At 34.5% G+C, this 21,842-nt stretch overlaps 2 protein-coding genes across 3 annotated transcripts; both read left to right on the top strand.

The window, feature by feature from the left end:
- The first annotated feature begins 1,643 nt into the window (after nucleotides 1-1,643).
- Nucleotides 1,644-14,794, top strand: LOC18095968 (uncharacterized). Of its 2 annotated transcripts, XM_024582116.2 has the most exons (14): nucleotides 1,644-1,810; nucleotides 1,912-3,052; nucleotides 3,168-3,906; nucleotides 4,626-5,121; nucleotides 6,319-6,470; nucleotides 6,545-9,955; nucleotides 10,070-10,282; nucleotides 11,506-11,709; nucleotides 11,866-12,069; nucleotides 12,170-12,328; nucleotides 12,894-13,244; nucleotides 13,609-14,044; nucleotides 14,203-14,287; nucleotides 14,425-14,794. In XM_024582116.2, the coding sequence occupies exons 1-14, from the start codon at nucleotides 1,777-1,779 to the stop codon at nucleotides 14,633-14,635; spliced, it is 7,836 nt and encodes a 2,611-aa protein (XP_024437884.1). In that variant the 5' UTR covers nucleotides 1,644-1,776; the 3' UTR covers nucleotides 14,636-14,794. The 2 variants fall into 2 exon arrangements, with proteins under 2 accessions (XP_024437884.1, XP_024437888.1); XM_024582120.2 differs by lacking the exon at nucleotides 1,644-1,810 and having other exon boundaries at nucleotides 2,890-3,052; nucleotides 3,191-3,906.
- Nucleotides 14,795-18,096: 3,302 nt separating this feature from the next.
- On the top strand, nucleotides 18,097-21,258 carry LOC18095967 (purple acid phosphatase 18). The gene is made up of 5 exons (XM_006370633.3): nucleotides 18,097-18,323; nucleotides 18,774-19,442; nucleotides 20,132-20,320; nucleotides 20,596-20,684; nucleotides 20,817-21,258. Exons 1-5 carry the CDS (start codon nucleotides 18,192-18,194, stop codon nucleotides 21,034-21,036), a joined length of 1,299 nt encoding a protein of 432 aa, XP_006370695.1. The 5' UTR covers nucleotides 18,097-18,191; the 3' UTR covers nucleotides 21,037-21,258.
- Nucleotides 21,259-21,842: the final 584 nt, after the last annotated feature.

The raw sequence follows: 21,842 nt of genomic DNA, 5'->3' as shown, positions 1-21,842 counted from the left end.
GATCCTACAATTCTAGAGTTCATATATAAAATCACCAGGATCCTTTTGGTTTCATATATATATAGATCATTCACGTTTGGATTGGTATATTAAAAAAAAGCTCACATTTTTTTTTCTTAGTTCAAAGCTGGGATAGTATAACTTGATTGAACTCACATGTCATTCAAGTCAAATCTTCAAGGATAGATGAACTTCGATATACAGATTAAATTACTTAGTGCAGGAGACACTTGTGCTATTAAAACCAAACCAAACTGAATTAAGAAAATAAAATGGTGTTCTATCATGCCCCCACATTGTTCATGCGTTCCCCGGAACATTGCACTGTTCAGGAGGAGTGTTTTTTATTTTACACTTTGGGCTGTGTAGTTTTTAATTTTATTTTTATGAAAATTTATTTTCTTTACATTTCAGTCCATTAAAATTAGGATATGAGAGAAAAAACTAATCGTCAGTTATATTTTAAACACGAAAGTATTGATTTTAATGTTATCGTGCGTGTTTTGGGGTTGAAAATTAGATTATGAAAGTTTATAAAATGTTTTTGATGAAAACAAGTTGAGGTTAGGGTTTGAAGAGTAAAGAAAAACTCAAACTTTAATTTCTTAATTATCTAAGGTGGCCAAAATATGTTGTAGAGATGTTGTATCTTATGCCTAGATGATGTGTTATTAGGTTAATATTTTTAGAAAAGCTAGATATATTTGACATGCTCTATAAAATTCAAGTATATTTGCGCTTGATTCTCTTATTTTATTTATTTATTTTTATTGAGTTATTTTATTTTTATAATTTTAAAATAGTTTTTTTGTAAATAAAATAATTATAATGATACTTTAAAATGTTTTTGGTGACATTATGTTTTTCAAATAAAATTATAACTTTTTATGATAACACTAACAATTATTTTATAAATTTTTATATATGAATCTAACATGCAGTTGTTTTTTTTAATGCTCATGGGTATTTTATTATATTAAAATATTTATTTTGTATTTTTTACCGTAAAGTTTTTCTATATTGTTTTCAAATTAATTAATTCTTCATTTTCAGATACAACCACCAAGACATGTTTTTGTTTTTTTTGAAATTGGCTTTCCATGATAAGTTTCTATTAAAAATCATGCTATTAATAAAACATTATTAATTATGAATAAAAAAGGGAGTCTTAACCAAAAACTTTTTTTTTCATTAGAATCTAAATCATTAAAATTCTTATGAGTATTTATTTTAATTTCTTTAAAATTAAATAAATACAAATTTTTTTAAAAAACTAACATCATTGGCATATCTAGTAAGACTTTCAAATATTACTTTAATCAATTACTATAAATTGATTATTTTTTTAAGACAGGTGATAAATATAAGAGAGGAAAAAATACATTGGTTGAATAAATAAAGATAAAAATATAAAATAAATATACTCTTAAAATTATCTTAATAAATTTATATAATCTCAAAATATGTATATATGAAAAAACATATATCCTTTATTTTCATTGAACATTTAAAAACATGGAGCATGAATGGCCCGATTTAGTTGGGCTCCGTTGGATTCTGAATGCTTTATGGGCCGATCTAATTGGGTGGTCCAAGATAGGATGGCTTGTCCTTACTTTTTCTTTGTTTTGGGCTTCAAGCCCCTTTCTGTAACAAAAAAAGAAACCCTCTCCTTTCTTCCTTGTCAGCAGCTCAACTGCTTAAACCCTAAAAGCAAAAACCCTAATCTTCCAAAACCTCAAAACAACCACGTACTCTTTCGCCTCACTCTCTTCAATGGACGACCCAAGCTCCGCCTCTGAAGACAACGGTATGCAGTAACTTAAACTTCACTCTTTTAGTCCAAACCTTTCTATTTATCGTTATGTTTCATGTATTTTTTTTATATATATTTTGGTACCATTTTCGCAGTTGTAATGGGAGATGAAAACGATAGCGAAGTCGAGGTAGAGGAAAGCGCAGTGCCAAAGTTTGAAATCAAAGCAAACTTCCAAGCGAAACTTAGTGAATTACTACACAGAATAAATTCAAATGAGATTAAGTTATGTAAAGACGGAACAAAAGAGTTCATCAAGTTACTAAAAAGTGAGTCTGGGGGAGAATTGCTTCGTGTTTATGTACAAATTTCATCGAGTTTTACGGAACTTTTAAGTGCTTGGAAGCTTAGGGCAGGGAAAAATGGAATTTCATATGTAATGTCATTGATTTCGGTGATTTTTAGTCATTCTGAGGGGAAATATAGCGCTAATGATAGAGAGAGGATATTTGTTAGTAGGGCTCTTGATAAGTTTGCTAGGTTGATTGTCCAAGAAAAAATGGATGGTCTTTATAAGGAGTTGAATAGTAAAGACGGGAAGCGTGAAAAGGCAGTGCTTTTGTTAATGGCGTCTATTGTTAGGAGAGGGTCGGGTTTGGCTTCGGAGGTCGCGAAGACTTTTGATTTTAAGCTTCAGGGGTTTTTGAAACTGGCGGAGTATAAGAAGAGGCAACAAAATGATAAGAGAAAGAAGAAGTCCACTAGAAAGGCATTTGTTGGGTTTGCGATGTCATTTTTGGAGGTGGGGAAGCCGGGGTTGTTGAGATGGGTGCTGCAGCAAAAGGAGATGTATTCAGGCGTTCTACGTGGACTTGGGAGTGATGACGATGAGACTTTAATTTATGTTTTGTCCACATTGAGGGATAGAGTGCTTATCGAGCAGTCATTGGTGCCTCCTGGTCTTAGGAGTGTTCTCTTTGGGAATGTTACTTTGGAACAGTTAGTCGGGATTTCTGGTAAGGAGAATGGTGGAGATGCTGCTGAGTTGGCACACAATGTGTTGGTTATGGTTTGTACTGATCCTAGCAATGGATTGATGCCGGATTTGAATAGACATCCAAGTCCATTAAAGGGTAATCCGAAGAGACTCTTGGGGCTCATGAAGAAGCTAAAGGCAGTTAATATTGACTATCACAGAGACTTGCTCTTAGCTATTGTTAAGGGAAGGCCGTCGTTTGGCTCAGCATACTTGGAGGAGTTCCCTTACAACCTTGAAGATTATGCATCGCCTTCTTGGTCAGATTTCTGCATAGTTTTGCACACACCATATCTTTATTCATTTGTTTTTTTATCATTTCTTTTCTTTTCCATTTGCTTCTACACATATACATTGCAACTGAAGCTGCAGCAGGTTTTCTACTGTTTCTCTGGCAGCAAAATTAGTTTCGTCAGTGGGAGTCGGCCTTCATTTTGGTTTTCTTGATTCTCAATCCAATGATCCACCTTCCTTCGATAGCATGGATGTGAAGAGTATCATTAATTGCATATCTCCTCCTCCATTCAGCAGATCAGTGATCAATAAGGGGTTACTTCACTCAGATTTTCTAGTAAAGAATGGAACTTTAAGACTTCTTATGGAGGGACTAAAACTGTTGAATTCCTTCTTCAGATCTATAAACCTTTCCTGTTCCAGGAAACAAAAAAATTTGCATAGCTGGGCATCTCTCAAGCAGGAAATCCAGAATGAAATTCGAACTTTGCTTCCTGATCCCCAAGTTTTATTGACCTTGCTTTCTTCTTTTGGTAGCCATGCTAGAACTGATGAGAAATGTTTGAAAAGAAAAGCAGATGAAGAAAATTTTGCTGAACAAGGAGGCAAAAGAATAAAGAAACTGAAAACAGATGCTGTAGATGAGGAGATGGACATTATTGTAGCTGGAATAAGTTCAGTTCCCGATATCCCTTTGCCTGGGGAGGGTGAATCTGTTGCTGAGGCAGAGGCACCAGAGGAGCCAGACAGCGGAAAGGATTTTATAAATGTTATATTACAGCTGTGGGGTTCTGACCTGTGCTCTGAGCCTGTTATTACACTGAAGGATGCAGAGATATTCTTCCACTCTAAGCTGCTTGATGCTCTGAAAATTTATCTTGTAAGTTTCAATTCGTGCTGTAACTTGGACATTGTATGGAAACATGAATTTCTTTCTGTTTTCCGTGCATGTAATTTTCATATACAAAAAATGGATAGTTTTATTCTAGAATAATTTGTTTATAAGCTATTTGATTTGATATGCCTTTGTTGGTCTGGCCTTTCCAAGTTCAGGACACTTGTTCTTGGTGCATTTTTTTTTTACCATCCAGTGGCCAGTCATTTTTTATGATGGTTCTTGGCCCACCAAATGCTTGTTTGCTGTATGATGGGAAATTAGTGACTAAACTGTTCTTGATTTGTCCATTTGAGTAGTTTATTTGGCAATCTCTCCTTTTCTGGATATCATGATTTTGTGCTTTCCATCTTTAATTTGCTAAAGAGTTGCAATGTGTTGTAATTTTTGTTTCTCCAAGTATGTACTTGTATTATGTTTTCCTGTTACTTGGTCCATCTTTATATTTATGGCTTATTGACTTTAAATCACTATTATACTCCAGCATCTAGCTGATGACTCCTATCATGTCTGTCAATCTTATGGGGAAATGAATGTTGAATGATGGATTAACTTTATGATTTTGAAAGACTGTTCCAAGTGTTATTAGTTCTGAACATTTTATGTGGCAACAATTAATGCTGAGTGGAAGATGTAACTTTATAACCTTAAAGCCTGTTTCAAGTGATCATTCTTACCTTAGCTTTGAACTTCATCTTCTGCAGCTGACAATGCCCACTGCTTTGGAGGGATCATTTGAATTTTTTATGAATCTTCTCAGCAATCCTTTAGCATTACCCAATAATCTGCAGGGCTCTTTATTGTCTCTTCTAGTTGAGTACATTAAACGGTCTCCAACGAGTGGAATTGCTATTAGAACACCATCCTTGATGTACAAGCAACTGCAGACCTTTATTAACTTACTGATCTTTTCACCCATTGATGACATAAAGGTTCAAGCATATAACCTGGCACGGGCAGCTATGTCAAGTACTGGTGCATTTGACAGAAACTTAAAAGAAATTGATGCATGGTTTTTCTTCTTACCTGGTTACACTGCAGTCAGATCATCTTTTGAGGTCCAAGGAATCGAAGTGCTGCAGAGTTTATCATCAGCTGTCATTTCATTCTTATGTGATGCCATCTCTACCATTGGGAATAACTTATTCAAATACTGGGATGCTCTCAGGAATTATAATCACTCCTTGAAAGAGTTCAAAGGTAACTACTAATTCACACATATTAATTGAATGGTATCTGCGAGTCTTGTTTTGTGGATTGAAATTATATAGTTATACCTTTGCATATGACAATTTGTTTTTATTGATATTTACATCAATAATATATAGAAAATATTGTTAAGCTTTTCTTCATAATTTGGTCATTTAGCTATTTTTGAAGCATTTGCTGTTTAAAGAAACTATTTGCAGGCCCTTTTAACTGCTTGTAGAATTTGTTAGTAGGAGGCGTATACATTGGTTATGCTGGATGTCTGCTAAAAGGAAAAAAAAGGTTACATTTATTTTAATGTTCTAGCTTTGTTAGGATTCAGTTAGCTGTTTGCATAATACACTGGCTATATAATATGATAATGGACTTGTCATTTCATCCTACTTCTGTCAGCTTAACATGCATTGACACTGATGTTAATCCAATTAAGACGTGGACCATATTTGGTTGGTAATCTCCCTTTTTTTTGTTGTTTGATCTTTTAATTTTAACATGATCCTTTCTTGTATAGAATGGCTGGCCCCTTGCATCCATGTCTTATCATGGCCTATGGTCCTGCTTTCTTGCATTTAGTTTTGGTCAAACTGGACATGTCGATGCATGTGCATATCAACATGGATCTCTCGGCTGTGCAAGAATAGTATATTTGGGCCACAGGAAGTTACTTCAATTGCAGGCTTTCCAAGGATTTTTGCTTGATTGTGCTGTTTGAGTGATCAGAATAACTTTTGTGTTCATTCATCGAGAACAAAATTATATCATATTTTATTGGATTGATACACCCGAATGATTCTCTGACACTGTAGTGAAATTTCAAATAAAATTTGTTGAGGCCAGGATAATATTCTCCTCTTTTTAGCTCTGTCTCTCTCTCTCTCTGATAATTCAGGTAGCCAATTTTAATCACGAGCACCTCTCTAACACCTCCCCGCTAACTACATATTTTTGTTTGGTAGCTTTATTTCTTATACTTTTTTTTTTGGTTGAATAGATACCTAACATCCCCTGAACCTTAGGAACATCACTTCAGCTTTGTATTGATAGTTTGACAGTCCTATAAATTGGCTTTTGTCTTTCTGTTTAATAGATTGCATAAAAGGGATGTCTAATTCTTTCTGCTCACCCAAAAGACCGATGACAGATGATGGCATGTATTTTGTTTACAGTTTTATTGTTTTTTTACTGCAGATGCATCCCTGGATTTTAGCCCTTTCATCATATGTATCTTGCAGAAGTGTGTAAGGTTACTTGGTTCTGAATCAGGAACCTTTTCATTGCCTGAGAAATCAATAATTTCAGTATATGTGTGCAGCACATTGAAGTATCTTTTGCAAACTCAGGTAAGCATTTTGTACTTTGGCTTACAATTAGAGGTGTTTGTGTTTCATGTAATCAGAAAGATGAAAATTTACAGGTAGATGCGGGCTTATTATCTGCTTTGATTAGGTCAGTTTTGTCCGAGGGGCTTACGGATCACTGTCCTTCAATTGATGATTCTGAGACTTTGTTCTGTGAGTGGAGACCATTGAGGAACTTGTTGCTCTTTGCGGAGAGTGTATTGAATAAACAAGCTTGCTGCCAATTTTTCAATGACCAAGAAGCTATGCCCACTGTTGGTTCTTTTACAAACACACTTGATGAAGTAAGGAATATTGTAGAGAGTGGGCATGGTGGTGAAATAGCTGGAATATCAAAAGCTCTTTCTTCTTCAATTATATGTACAACATCCAATGAGCTATTAAAGAACTTTCCGTCAGTTTTGATAACTTTTCAACGCCTTCGAGTTCCCGAGTCATTTTTATCATCAATAATCTTTCTTGAGCACAGTTTTCTTGCTGGTGTTCTGAAGCTGTGGCCTGAAATGTTCTTTTCTGGTTTAGAAATGGTAATCTCTATGATTAATTCTCAAGGCACAATTGGTGATGCCTCTGCTAAAGAAACAGCACAGCATGTGGATTTTGATGTCAGTGAATCTGCAGCAGCTGTTTCATTCAGCCTCTTTCTTAGGCAGGTGCCTTTTCATCTGCTATTTCCCGCAATCATGAGCATCAATGCTCCTTCTTTAGTGGAATCCTTGAATATAAAAGACTTGCTTTTGGCAAGACTATCTGAGTCATCAACTGATTCTGTTATTTCTCATTTGCGCCTTATTCTATTTTGGTTTCATCAAATATGGTCATCTTATAGAATTAAACCATTGACTGAGCTTGAACGACTTGCTGAAATTTGCTATGTTCTTGTTAAGCACATCCTTGCTCAACCACTGGCTTCAAAGCTCAATTCTCCCATGAATGCAGGGGTTCCTTTATCAGCAGATAACATTGGAGAAGTGGCTGAAACCATTTTCTGTCATCCTGCAGTGGTAGCATCTTTGGTTCATCCTTTGCATTGTCATGGTGATTTCACCGAGGGAAAGTTAGGGGAAAGTTTGGAGGAAATCCTTTGTTTCTCTGGACAGACGGTTCACAAAATAGATCATCATGTCTTGGATATGTTGACAGCAACTTTTGATGATTTGTTTCTTCTGTCTGGTGGGCAACATCGTTCTACACTTGAATTTGATGATTGTGCTAGTAAACTAATTGTGAAGGCTTTCAACACCCTGTTACAGAGGCTATATCTGGAAGTTAGGGACAAGTTTGATCAGTGCACTAGTACAGAAGATCCACTGCCCCTTCTCCCATTATTTTATGCTTTGCATGCTTTGAATCGGTTTATATCCCCATTTGAGCTTCTCAAATTGGTCCATTGGATGTTTGGTAGGGTTGATGCGAGTGGTTTAAATGTTCAGAAACATTTTGGGTTATCAGCTCTTTCTGTGGGTCTTTGCATCGCTGCTGATGCCTTTGACATTTTGTCTGCTTATTTGCAGCAGCCAATGACAAGGAATGTGCCATTTTATATGCTTTGGAAATCAGAAGAGAAATTTTTTGATGTTAACCTGATTGAGGAGATCTATGTTCAAGTATGCAAGTTTGCCACTGATTTTAACCAGGATTTTGCGCATGTTTGTTTGCTGAAAGCTGTGAATGCTGTCTACAGCCAAAAATACATGCAACATGGCATCCTTCATCCATTAAGCTTGGTATTGCCTAGGATTATAAGGAGCACTCCTCTAGAAATACTTTCTCAATGCATTTACCGAACAAACATGACAAAAACTAAATTATTGTCTCTTCTTGTTGAGATGAGCCCCTTGCATTTGTCAGTCTTCGGACACTTATTTTTTGGGATTTTGGATGAAGATTTTAATCTGAAGATAAAGACAGTGGAAAAGACTCGTGATTCAGCTCTTTCAAATACAGATTTTGTTATGCTTCTACCCGCTGCTTTGTCATACTTGAATTCAATTCTCATGAAATTTGAAAAGCAGCAATACAAGCAGTTTACAAATATACCTTCGTTCTACTCAAAATTGCTATTAAAGGGTTTCCTTCATTGGAAGAGTTTTGTATCTGGATATGTATTTCAGGAAAGTTATAATGATTTCTTGCCATCATCCATTGAAGAACTTCTCAATCTCGTGGATAGTAGTCTTCTTGGAAAGGCAATCTGTATGTTACGACAGTACTTCTCCATAAGTGTAGATATGAAATTGAAGGAGCGATTGAAACTTTTTAATTCCATTCTATCCTGTTCCGATACACATGTTGAACTGCTAGATTGTGAAGTTGGTGAAATGGAATTTTGTTCTCATAACCAGTCATTAAACCTTGTTAATAGAGTTGTTGCAAAAATATCATTTTGTCGAATGTTGTTATTTCCAAAGGATAATCAGATTGTGTCTCTGCCAAAAGAAGCAGTTGAGAACTTGCAGGAGGTTTCTTTAGAAAAGGTGTCTAACAAGGAGGGCCAATCAAGGATGAGGTTGTTAAAGATTTTGGTAGATACTTGGCAATTCATGGTTAAGAAATTCCCTTCAGTTTCAAATGGTTCAACGAAAGAAAAGATCTCCAATTGTTTGCAGTTATACAGATACCTGGAGCTGTTCATTTTCAGAACCATTTTTGAATTAGCCATGGAGATGCGTGAGGATCTTATCCTTTTGGAGTCTGTTCCCTTCCTTGAACAGTTGACGAGGTCTTCTCTTCTCTATCGTTTTGAGGATCCAACAACAATGAAAATTCTTCGTGGTATTTTAGTTTTGCTGTCAGAAGGAAAATTTTCATGTGCTCTATATCTTCAACTGCTTGTTTCTCACTCTCAATTTTCTTCTACTATTCAATCTATCACTGAATCATTTGGATGTCAGACCGGTGCTTTTGTCAAGCCCATGTCTAGCATTCTGAGATCACCTGTTATCCTTCGTACAAAAAGCAGTGATGATTTGCAAACAACTGAGCTGCACATGAAGCAGCTGGAAATTGTTAAGTTACTCAGAACACTCCTTCAACTAAAGCCTCGTCAGAGCAGTTTTGATTCTGGAAACGATATTGGCATAAATCTTAAAGAATTGCATTTGTTGCTTCTATCTTCTTATGGTGCAACCCTAAGTGAAACTGACTTTGAGATATACAATTTGATGCTTGAGATTGAGTCAATTGATAATTCTGTCGTTGATGTTGTTGCTGATATGGATTATCTGTGGGGAACTGCTGTTTTAAAGATAAGCAAAGAACGGGTGCTAGATCAGGAAACATATGATGTCGTGACTAATACAGAAGCAGTAAAAGAACATCGAAGAAGTCAATTTAGGGAAAATCTTCCTGTTGATCCCAAGATGTGTGTGACAACGGCGCTACATTTTCCCTACGACAGAACTGTAACTGATGGATCTTTTTCCTTGGATAGGCTTCAACTAGATAATCTAAAGGATATATATGAGGTATGATCAATGTTACTTTAGCAGATTAATCTGAATTTGTGCTTTTGAAGAATTTGCCTTTTTGTTCTGGCCATGACAACTCAGAACTATTTGATTCTATTGTATTGTGTGCAGAGACATGTTCCTGGTGTTGAAAACATACAGCTATATGATCCTGTTTTCATATTGCGCTTTTCAATTCATGCTCTGTCAATGGGTTACATTGAAGCCGTGGAGTTTGCTGGTTTGGGGTTGCTTGCTGTTGCATTTGTTAGCATGTCTTCACCTGATGTTGGGATGAGAAAACTGGGTTATGAATTAATTGGGAAATATAAGAATGTGCTAGAGGTAATACTCTCTTCCATGCTGTTACTGGCTCATGCTGAGCTTGCATATGATCATGCATGCAAGTGAGAGACAGTTAATGTCTATGGGTCCCCATGCATGTGCATGCATATTATCCCTGTGGTTTGATTCAATAATTGAATTTTCATTTGTTATTTTTCCTTAAAAGAAATTCCTATGGCATGCTACTCAGAATGGTGGATTGCTCATTTAATCTACAGTATTTTTCTGTGAGACATGCAATGCATTTTATTCTTTGTGGTTTACAACATAGTATTTAATGTATTACAGATGGGTGATGTATATTTTCAAACGATAACATTCATGTTTATGCAAAAAGTCACTTAAGTTTAGAAACTTTTTTGAGTGAGCAAAATAACAAATATGGTTGATAAGTACTGACATATTTGGAAAGGGAAAAGGACTAATATTAAAGGAAATGGTTAGACCTGTTTTCTCTTATAAACCCTTAAAGGGGTTGTTGTGATAATTCCAGGTTTTTGCACATGGGTAAAAAGAGGTTCATGTGGGCGTTAAATGCATCTTAGAAAGTCGACGTGTTTCATTGGTAAGATGCATCTTAAAAGGGTTGTGATAATTCCAGAAGTTTTTGAACATGGGTAAAGAGGTTCATGTGGGCGTTAAATGCATCTTAGAAAGTTGACGTGTCTCATTGGTAAACAGTAATTCAAGAAGTATCATGTCTCAACTTTAACCAATCAAATATACCTGTCTCACTTGTTTATCTAAATTATTCACGGGTCATTGGATAAAATAGACCCTAGAGAGGTTTAAATAGAAAGAAGAAAAACAAATCAAATGGGAATACATTTGCAGTAGGAAAAGAAGCACTCCAAAATTTTTCTATGGTAATTTGTAACTATTCAAATGCTCTCTCTTATGCTATACTCTAATGACCAGATATTGTAATAATTCAATATAAGGCTATTTTGTAAATACAGCAATTAGGATATTTTTTTGTCTTCACAAAAATTTTAAAAACAGTGGAACTTTTATATATAGTAATTGTAAATTCATTGTGATGCAAGAACATAAAAAAGGTAGAGTTGGTAGAGTTGCTGGACCCTTTATGTAATGGAATATAGAATATGGGATAGAGTTATGTGACACATTCTTCTTGTTTACATGAGTGCATGATTTTTTTCTTCCCGCATCCAAGTTCCCTTCCATTTTTTATTTGAAGTTCAATTTTTTTTTTTGCACAGAACTGTCAAAAGACAAAAGATGTAATGCGACTCCGACTCCTGTTGACATACTTGCAAAATGGAATATCTGAACCATGGCAGAGAATTCCTTCTGTTCTAGCACTTTTTGCTGCAGAGTCATCTTTGATATTGTTGGATCCTTCACATGATCATTACACAACCTTAAGCAAGCATTTGATGCATTCCTCCAAGGTGAACATGAAGGTATTGTCTTATGAGCAAAGCAATCTGACTTGCTATGAATGTATCTCTTCCATTGTTTTGCAGCAGCTTGTTTTATACTCATCTTTTTGTTCGTTGTATAATCTTTTGCTCTTACAATGACTAACTCCATCCTTCTCACTTTGTTTAATATTGCAGAGCATACCATTATTTCATGTCTTTTTCCTGAGTAATGCAGTCAATTTCAGAATGGAGAGGCTCTGGATGCTTCGCCTAGCATGTGGAGGGCTGAATTTAGATGACGATACTCAAATATTTATTAGGAATTCCACTATTGAGACCCTATTGAGTTTTTATTCTTCTCCTCTTTCAGATAATGAGTCAAAAGAAATAATTCTTGAGGTAAAGTTTGGATTTTTTGGTCTAGCATGCTTTGCAGTTGACGCATTTCTTTTAAGTTTTCTTCTTGCAGATGACAGTTTTTTTCTTATTTGTTTTGCAGATAGTGAAGAAGGCGGCTAAATTGCCCAGGATGGTTCGTTACCTAGTGGAACACTGTGGTCTGTTTCCGTGGTTATCATCTGTTCTCTCAGTCTACAAAGGGATGCTGCATGAAAATGAAAGAATTTTTTTCTCACAGCTGTTGGTTGTGGTCATAGAGGTAGTTGCTAGTTTTTATTTGCTGTCTTTTTTGAAACATTTGTCCTGTGATATTTCTATTCTATAGTTCACTTGATAGTATTTTCTTCATTCATACCGGTAAAATAAATTTGTCATTATTGTTTCAGTCCTTAACTGGGATCTTGTCATTGCTCCAATTTTGTCATGACTGTTCTCTGAAATATTTGCAATGTTAAAAGTGCTTAATAGGAGACTATTATGGACACAACCTACTTCAATAATGCTGGCAAGAATAAAATTGGATATGCTTACGAGTGACCTGTACATATTTGAAGGTTATATAGGCTCAAGAATAAAATTGGATATGCTTACGAGTGACCTGTACATATTTGAAGGTTATATAGGCTCAAGAATAAAATTGGATATGCTTATGAGTGACCTGTACATATTTTAAAGTTATATAGGCTTGTATGCACTCTAGGTTTTTTTGGGTCAAATTATGCTGGTTTTTGTTTGAATGTCTTTTCTTTTTATCTAGGTTCTTTTGACAAAATTATTGTGTTGATGCTTTGTTTTAGTGACATTTTTTTTTTTTTTGGATTTAGGTCGTCAATGATGTTGTTTCATCCAGAAACATTGTTGAGTGGTTGCAAAACTATGCTCTTGAGCAGCTAATGGAACTTGCAACTTATCTTTACAAGCTCCTAGTTGCTGGCTCAAAGTTGATAAAGGAGAATGTCACATTGGTTAATTCGGTTCTGCATATAATGCTGACAACATTGAAAATATCCCAAAAAAGGAAAATATACCAGCCACATTTTACCCTAACATTCGAGGGCTTATTCCAAATTTATCAGGCTTTGGATGTATTCAATACTTCAAGACCTAGTGCAAGTTCAGAGCTTGGGCTTAAAACAATACTTATGGGTTTTCCTCGGGTTGACATATTGCACATGGTCTCTCTCTCTCTCTCTCTCTCTCTGTGTGTGTGTGTAGCTCTCTCTCCCCCCTCTCTTACCTTCTCTCTTGCATTAATGCATGCTCAACGTTCTAAGTTACAATAATGAAAACAGGGATACAAAAGGGGAACTAGAAAAGAAAGGAGGTTTTACTGTCAGACACGCTAACAGAAAAGGAAAATGGAGGGGGGGGGGGGGCAAAAAATGAAGTGATATGAAATGAAATTCGATAAATAATGAGTATATCTGGTTGCTTGAATTGTTTAGTGAATAACTTATTTTTTCACACTTTTATTCAGTGTTGCCAATACTGCCACAACTGACATTGGTCTTTTAAATCTTTGTTTGATATCATTTACAGAATCAAGAGAAGCTTTCAAGTTTCCTTCTGTGGGCAGTCTCTACTGCCATGAAGTCTGATTCCAGCCAAATCATCAATGTTAAAGATACTCGTGCGAATCTCACAATCAACTCGGAGGAAACACCATCTGAGGAGTCTTTGGTATCAAAACTTTTGCGTTGGCTTGTTGCTTCTGTAATTCTGGGAAAGCTTTCAAGGAAACTTGATGTAAATGCTGAACTTTCTGAAAAATCAAGTTTTAAAACATTGCAAAACTTATTAGAAAATGTTGAAAAAGGGTGTGGAGAAAGCAACAGATTGGGATTTGATTGTGAAGAGGTATTAGCTTTGTCAATATTTTACCTCCAGCAGCTTCTTGGCATGAATTTCACAGTGCTTCCTTCAGTTGTGTCTTCACTATCTCTTCTACTTCTTCGCAAGAAATCGAAGTTTTCAGGTATGGTACTTCAGTTGTTTTTTGCTGGCATCTTGGTTTTATGCTTTTGCTTTCTTTCCCAAAGTAAATGTCTGCAAGAATTGTGTTTTTGTTTTGGGTTAATCCTTGGGCAATGATAGTTTCATTAATTTTGATGATGTGTGTTGAACCTGGAGCAGATTTCGCACTTGGTTACAGGACTTCTACACTGTCACTATGGTCGAAAATTCGTTGTCCAGCTGAAGCTAATCCTGCTTGGAGATGGTAATATATTCCGTGTCAGAGTGTTTCTACTTTTATTTTATGATGTGTGACTGAAAGGAATTTGATCATTGCTGCAAAATAAATATTTTCCAGGCTATCAATTTAAACTAAATTGCTCTGCAACATTCTTTGTGCAGGTCATTCTACCAACCGTGGAAGGATCCTTCATGTGAACTGAGTGAATCACAGAGAATGTATGAACAGCACGCCTGTCAATCTCTTCTAGTGATCATCACAAATGTTCTTGGAAAGAAATCATCAGATGATACACGGGTTTTATCACTTGAAGATGTAGAAAATTCTGGTCTTTTCAAATGGGAAAGGACTATAGCAGAAATTGAATTATAACTTGTGCAAATGTACTTTCATTTTAAATGTAAAATCAGTTCAGTTTTGTCTATTAATCTCGTGACCAACATTATATTTTTATGTTTGGATTGCTTATACACCTGAAGAAACATGAAAATATATATTAAATAAATAGGATTGGAAGATATCCTAAACTCAGCCATCTTCGCACTCTGTTCCAAGTCTTCGGCTTTCGAGGCTTCCTTTTATATATTAAATAAATAAATCCCGAGGATAGGGCATGCTTTTCTTGTACGCGAATCTTGAACTACATATCTTACATCAGTACGTGTTGTTGAGAGTAGGTTGTATTTCTTACTTAGAGTCTATTAAAATATTTTATTTTTTATTTTTTAAAATTTATTTTGATATTAGCATAAACATCAAAATAATAATAAAAATTTAAAACAATAAAAATTTTCAGAAACGCTTTAAACATGTTTTTTAAATCTCCACTCCTCGCATAATTTGAATATGAAGGCGATTTTTGGGAACATAATTTGATACAGGTTTGGGTGGGACTATGATGATCTGTTTAGAAATATGGTTGTGATTATTTTTTAAAGTATTTTTCAAGTTGAAATGTGTCAAAATGATGTTTTTTTTTAAAAAAAATTATTTTTAAGATCAACGCATCAAAATAATTGAAAATATAAAAAAAAATTATATATTTTAAAAAAATTTAAATTTTTTAAAAATATAGATACAAACACGTTTCCAAACATTAACTATATCTTGCTTGTACTAAAAATAGAAGTCTACAATTAGGTAGACCGAATATTGTATAATTCATTTTCAATAATTTCAATGAGCATGTCTAGTGGTTAAGGGTAGTCTAATGTTCTTTGATTCCATGAGTGTAAATCTTAAGACAAACTTTTAATAACATTTTTGTGTGTAAGTTTTTAAAATTATTTTAAAAACTATTTAATCTCAATTATAGAGTAAAATAGTTTTAAAATATCCATATAGTTTGAATAGAAAGAAATAATGATTCAGGAAATAGTTGTTTTTAAAATATTCATAAATAATTATATTTAAATTACTATTAAAACGGCGGCCATTAAATAGGATGTTTATATTATAATAGCAATTATTTTTGTATAAAAATGTATTAAAATAATATATATATTTTTTTAAAATATTTTTAACATTATTACATAGATAAAAAAAAACATAAAAAAATTTAATTTAAAATAAAAAAATTAATTTTTTTCAAAAATATTTTTAATAAACAAAAATAAATAATTAACGGACAAACTAAGAATGTGTTAGGGAACACGGTGCAAACCACGTTCCCAAAAAATTCGGTTTTTTTGTTAAAATTTAATATAGTTTGTATGTTTTGGATTGTTTTGATGTACTGATATAAAAAATAATTTTTAAAAAATAAAAAAATATTATTAATATACATTTTGACATAAAAAATTATTTAAAAAAAAACGAATACTGCCAATCACTATTTAAGTTATTCTCACCCTTCATTTATTATGATTGCTCAATGAGAGAAACGTACGAAAATTATGGACAGGCATCCAAACGTTAAATCACTGTCGAGTTCACGTGTTTTGGTATGACAATAATTTCTGTTAGCCATCTGACCTCTTAGGGTGTGTCTGTTCTTGCGGCTAACGCGTAGCTAGCTGTAATAAACAAACAAAGTTTTTTTTTTTTTTTGCTAGAGCAGATCTAACATCGATTATTGAGGGAGTCGGCATGATGATTGTTGAAGGGATAGGGTTAGGGTTCAAATCTATTAATTTGAATAATAAATCTCTTAATTTTAGTATGGATTTGATGTTTGAGGTGACTATTGAGATAGATTTCCCCTCCGGAAATGAAAATTAAGAGCAAATCTGTCATTTAGATGGGACCTGGGAGACCCAAAAAGTCAGCTAGAAATGACGAAATACATGTTACTTTCTAAAAGATAAATCCATTCACATTAACCCCCCAAAAAAAAAACTAAAGATGAGAGTCTTAGTGTACCTTTCTCGTGAAACTTTTTTTTTTAATTTTAATTTTATTTTTTATTATTAAATTTATTAAGTATTATAATTTATATTTTTTAACTTAATTTTTATAAAATATTAGTAATGTAACCTCAACTACAAGGTTAATGGATTAACTTAACCGATTTGAGTTTTTCTTATTTAATTTTTTTTTTAAATTCAACCTTTAAAATTAAATTTATTTAGAATTATAGGTTGTGATTTTTTTAATTTATTTTCTGTAAGATTATTTTAATCTCATGATTTAGTTTGTGAGTTGTATGTTAACTTGAGTTGAATCGAGTTATTTTTTGTTTTTTTAATTGATTTATTAATTTCAATTGCATCTTTCAATATTAGATTTATTGGGGATTAATCTTCATAATTTTCAATCTATTTTTTATAAAGGTATCCCAGTATTATGACCTAGACTACAGGTTTGATGAGTTAACTCGATTGACTCGAGTTTTTCTCTCCTTTTTCTAATTGACTTTTTATCTCAGTTTTATTCTTTAAAATTAAGTTGATTGTAAATTAGGCTTCTTAACATCTTTCAGTTTGCTTTCTATGAAGCTGGTTATCCTCTTTTCATGGCTCGGGTCACGAATTAATTTGATGAATTGACTCGAGTTGTTTTTTGTGTTATTTTTAATTAATTTTTTTCTTCTCAATTTCATCTTCCAACACTAGGTTGATTAAAAACTATGCTTCATAATATATTTTAATTTGCTTTTTATTAGGTTTACCAAACACCCATCCAATTTTTGTGCATAAATGAAGAGTAGTTGCGTTGATCCACTCTTTCTAATTTAGAATAATTAATTGATCCTAATGTAATTATTATCATCATTGATTAATTTTGTGAATATTCCATATATAATATAATTAATATTATATTATAATAATTGCTAAATTAAATGAACCATGTTCAAGAAACCATGGTGGTTAACAAATATTTTCTATACATTGCTTTCTATTTATTTTAATAAATTCATAATTTAAATACTTCGTCACCCAAAAAAAATATGATTTCTTGTCTCATAGCAAATTATCAAGAAAACAAACATTTAAATAATCCAATTTAGTATTTAATTTTTAATTTTTTTACTACAGTTAACTCGGTTTAAGGCTCGAATTATTAGATTAATTTTATTTTTTGAATTAAAATAATATATTTGTTAAAAAATAAATAGGTAATGCATTACAACTAGTTTTTGATCGGCCATGCTCATAAATTATTTTTTTCAAAACATAATTTATGAAATTTGTCTTTTCATGAAAAAAAATTAACGTGAAACCATGCGGAAGTGGAACATGATCATTATCTCCCACTCCCATGAAAAAGTAAAAACATACTTCCAAGAAAGTAATCATGGGTCATTGGCAAGAAAATATGCCTGACATTAACCCTTTTTCTGTCATGTACCTGCCCCTTGTATTAAGGGCAGACCTGTCATCAAAACAGGACAAACCTGGCTAGATAGTACCAGTTCAAGCAAAACAAACAATATAAATTGTCTGATCTCTCTTTCATACAATAATAGTAACTAACTGAAAATCAAACAATGGAGCCAAAACTGGTTTTATTTGTGTTTCTGCTAATCTCTGCAGCGGCTACCTGTGAATACATTAGACCTCCACCTCGAAAGACCCTTCATTTTCCTTGGAATTCAAAGTTGTCTTCTCATCCCCAACAGGTTATCTTATCATCCCTCTTCCTGTTCTGTTGATCAGATTGTGTTTTGCATTGGTTTTCGTGTTAAAGATTGTTTCTTTTCCAATTATCTGATCCGGTTTTTTTTTTTCTGTTTTCTTCATCCGGGTTCTTTTGATGAAAAAATAGTTCATTGAATAGGATAAAGTCAAGAAAGAGTGTTACTTTTGAATGTGTTGAATTGTTGCTGTTTAGTTGCATTGGAACTCTTGATTTTATTGATGTTGATTGTTGTTTTATTGGACTTGATTTGGTGGGTGTCTGTTTGGTTTAATTACATGCTGAAGTTACCCCAAAGAGTTGTTTCTGAGATGCTTTTCTTGTCTGTGACTCTGTGAAATGCTTTGGAACAATGGTTTTTCTGGGTTTCAACGTAATTTATGATGCTGATTTGGTTTTGAAGTGCTTTGGCTCAATGAATCCCCTATTGTAGGTGCACATCTCTTTGGCTGGAGACAAGCACATGCGAGTCTCATGGGTCTCCAATGATAAATCTACCCTACCCATGGTTGAATATGGAACTTCTCCTGGAAGATACAGCAATAAGTCTCAAGGAGAGAGCACTTCATATAGTTATCTATTTTATAGCTCTGGAAAGATACACCACACAATCATTGGGCCGCTGGAAGATAACACGGTTTATTACTATCGATGTGGTGGAGGAGGTCCTGAGTACAAGCTCAAGACTCCTCCAGCTCAGTTCCCTGTTATGTTTGCTGTGGCAGGAGATTTAGGCCAAACTGGATGGACTAAATCGACACTAGATCATATTGACCTATGCAAATATGATGTGCATCTGCTTCCTGGAGACCTTTCATATGCTGATTACATACAGCACCGCTGGGACACATTTGGCGAGCTGGTTGAGCCACTTGCCAGTGCAAGACCATGGATGGTAACACAGGGGAATCATGAAAAGGAAAGCATTATGTTCTTTAAGGATGGTTTTCAATCCTACAATTCTAGATGGAAGATGCCATATGAGGAGAGTGGATCAAGTTCAAATCTTTATTATTCTTTTGAAGTTGCAGGGGCTCACATTATTATGCTTGGCTCATATACAGATTACGATGAGCACTCGGATCAATATAACTGGCTCAAGGTTAGTTAAATCTTTATCCTCTTACAATGTGATCTTCTTTCCTTTTCTGTTTTAAGTGCAAATAGTAGTTTATTAACAAAAGGCTCAATGAACTGATAAGAAAATGTGAATTTGTCAAGAGACTCGCTGGCAGGAAATTTGGAAATAATTATTTGATGTATACACGTGGTTCTTTCGCACTTGTCAACAGCATGTTGTGATTCCATGCTCCTGGCTATGTGTGTCCTTTGTTTGTGTGTCATCTAAGGCATTATGAAACAATGCAAGACTTACTATTGTCCTTCCCTGAATTATCTTAACATTTATTGGGACTAGTTGTAGAACTTGGAAAGCAGCACGTGAAACTGTATCAAATACTATCAATCTCATTCTGTCAACATAGCTCCGTACCGTATTGAAATTTAGATTATTAAGGTGCAGCATATTAGTGATCACACCATGAACCAGGCCTTTCAAAAGTTAATGCAAGATGCTTCAGTGCGGGTGAAAGCCTCCAAAAAAACAAAAGGCTTAGCCATTTCAAAAGTTAATGCAAAATGCTTCAAGTTCCATCTTTTCATGAGCATACATGATAGGTGTCTTGTTTGTTCTCTTGTCCTTCTTTCTTCTTTGTTCAAAGCTCCATGAGGAATAGAGAATATTTTAGTTGCTTCTAATATTGGGGTTTCACTATCATAATTGATCTACAGGCTGATGTTGCAAAGGTGGATCGAAAGAAGACACCTTGGCTGATCGTACTATTCCATGTCCCATGGTATAATAGCAACGAGGCTCATCAAGATGAAGGGGACAGAATGCTGGCAGCTATGGAGCCATTACTTCACGCTGCTAGTGTGGATATTGTGCTAGCTGGCCATGTGCATGCTTATGAACGCACGGTATGGTATAGATTTTCCTTTGAGGCAGAGATCCAGGGATACTCCCTAAAGTATCTTTGTCTTGACTTAGTTTCATTCACTATAAAGTATAAAGTTTTCGATTTGCATTCCTTTATAGTTTTGTCGTTCAAATTCTCTTGACGAGAGTCTTACCCTAAATGATGAACAAGGAAATTGTTTAGGAGTCTATGTCTGCATTTGCATTTGCCCTTACCTTTCTGTCATCCTCGATTTCATGAAACATTGATTATATTATCTGGCATTCTCTTTGATAGGAACGTGTGAACAAAGGAAAATTGGATCCATGTGGTGCTGTCCATATTACGATCGGAGATGGAGGAAACAGAGAAGGTTTAGCGAGCAAGTATGTCCTCACTCCAACAACTTTCTGTTGCGAGCAAACTTTTATAGGACCAAAAGATTTTGAAAACAATGTTTTCGAAACGAGTAGTTCTTTGTCTTGCTTACAATCTAATTTTCTTCATATCATTAACAGATACAAAAACCCACAGCCAGCTTGGTCAGTCTTCCGTGAAGCAAGTTTTGGCCATGGCGAGCTCAAATTAGCGAATTCAACTCATGCCTACTGGAGTTGGCACAGGAACGATGACGATGAGTCTGTTAGATCAGATCAGGTCTGGATAACTTCATTGGAGAATTCTGGATGCATCGCTGAAAAGAAACATGAACTGATGAAGATTCTCTCGGGACCTTAATGCTCAAACTTTTGGTTCCTGTCACCCTAAAATGGGATGAAACTTTACTCGAGCGAGGTCAAAGTAAATAGTCGTGATACACAGTCTACCATGCCTATCTCAGTCAAGTAGATAAAATGAAGCCATCACCTCTTGTCTGGGGTATAGAATATAGTAACTTCACTAGCTGCTGTTGTATTTCACTTGTTGCTTATGAAGGATAATTTCAAGCCGTTCACCTAAGGATGCTGTTCTTCCTGTGTTGGTTGGCTAGTAGATGGCCTTTTAGATATCTCTACTTGCTATAACCACTAGTGGACCAAGAGAAAAAACAATGATGGTTACAACACATAATTTCAAAGAGTTTGGTACCCAGAGGGATTGGTGGATTCAGGTGAAAGAGCTATGAAACAGTATTCTTGATCCTCAAATAATGATCAAATATCTGAACGAAGAACTATTGATCTGCCGGCAGGTGCTACTGTCTAAAAATGGGATTAACAGTAACATTTTTATTTTTCCATTAAAAAACCATTACTGATTAGATAATTTAATTCGAGGGGTTGAGCTTGCAAGTCAAAGTTAGAAATCTTGAGTTCATATTCCGCTGGGATCGGAATAAGAGGTAAGCTTGTGAAATTCCATAAGCGAAAACGGCCACTTTATGGAACAGAAAGAACTCCTCGATGTAATCCAAGATTAGTATGCCTACCAATCCTACCAAAAAGAAACAAAAAAAGCGAGCTTATGGTTATACCCTTTCGGTGGATCCCTTCCTATCGTACAAAACAAGTAAGAGGGTAGCCAGACTATAGCGATAGAGTCAA

Source organism: Populus trichocarpa, chromosome 1, assembly GCF_000002775.5.
Source record: "Populus trichocarpa isolate Nisqually-1 chromosome 1, P.trichocarpa_v4.1, whole genome shotgun sequence".
In the NCBI taxonomy this organism is placed as follows: Eukaryota; Viridiplantae; Streptophyta; class Magnoliopsida; order Malpighiales; family Salicaceae; genus Populus; species Populus trichocarpa.
The sequence above is the reverse complement of the archived record's forward strand: the minus strand, read 5'-3'. Positions and strand labels throughout refer to the sequence as shown.

What these genes read in the sequence shown, in the direction of transcription:
- LOC18095968 (XM_024582116.2), top strand. Translation starts at nt 1,777, where the DNA reads ATGGACGACCCAAGCTCCGCCTCTGAAGACAACG. An exon ending in ATGCTCTGAAAATTTATCTT is followed by an intron (nt 3,907 to 4,625) that starts GTAAGTTTCAAT and finishes CATCTTCTGCAG; the next exon opens with CTGACAATGCCCACTGCTTT. An exon ending in CCTCCAAGGTGAACATGAAG is followed by an intron (nt 11,710 to 11,865) that starts GTATTGTCTTAT and finishes TTAATATTGCAG; the next exon opens with AGCATACCATTATTTCATGT.
- LOC18095967 (XM_006370633.3), top strand. Translation starts at nt 18,192, where the DNA reads ATGGAGCCAAAACTGGTTTTATTTGTGTTTCTGCTAATCTCTGCAGCG. An exon ending in TGTCTTCTCATCCCCAACAG is followed by an intron (nt 18,324 to 18,773) that starts GTTATCTTATCA and finishes CCCCTATTGTAG; the next exon opens with GTGCACATCTCTTTGGCTGG. An exon ending in TGCATGCTTATGAACGCACG is followed by an intron (nt 20,321 to 20,595) that starts GTATGGTATAGA and finishes TCTCTTTGATAG; the next exon opens with GAACGTGTGAACAAAGGAAA.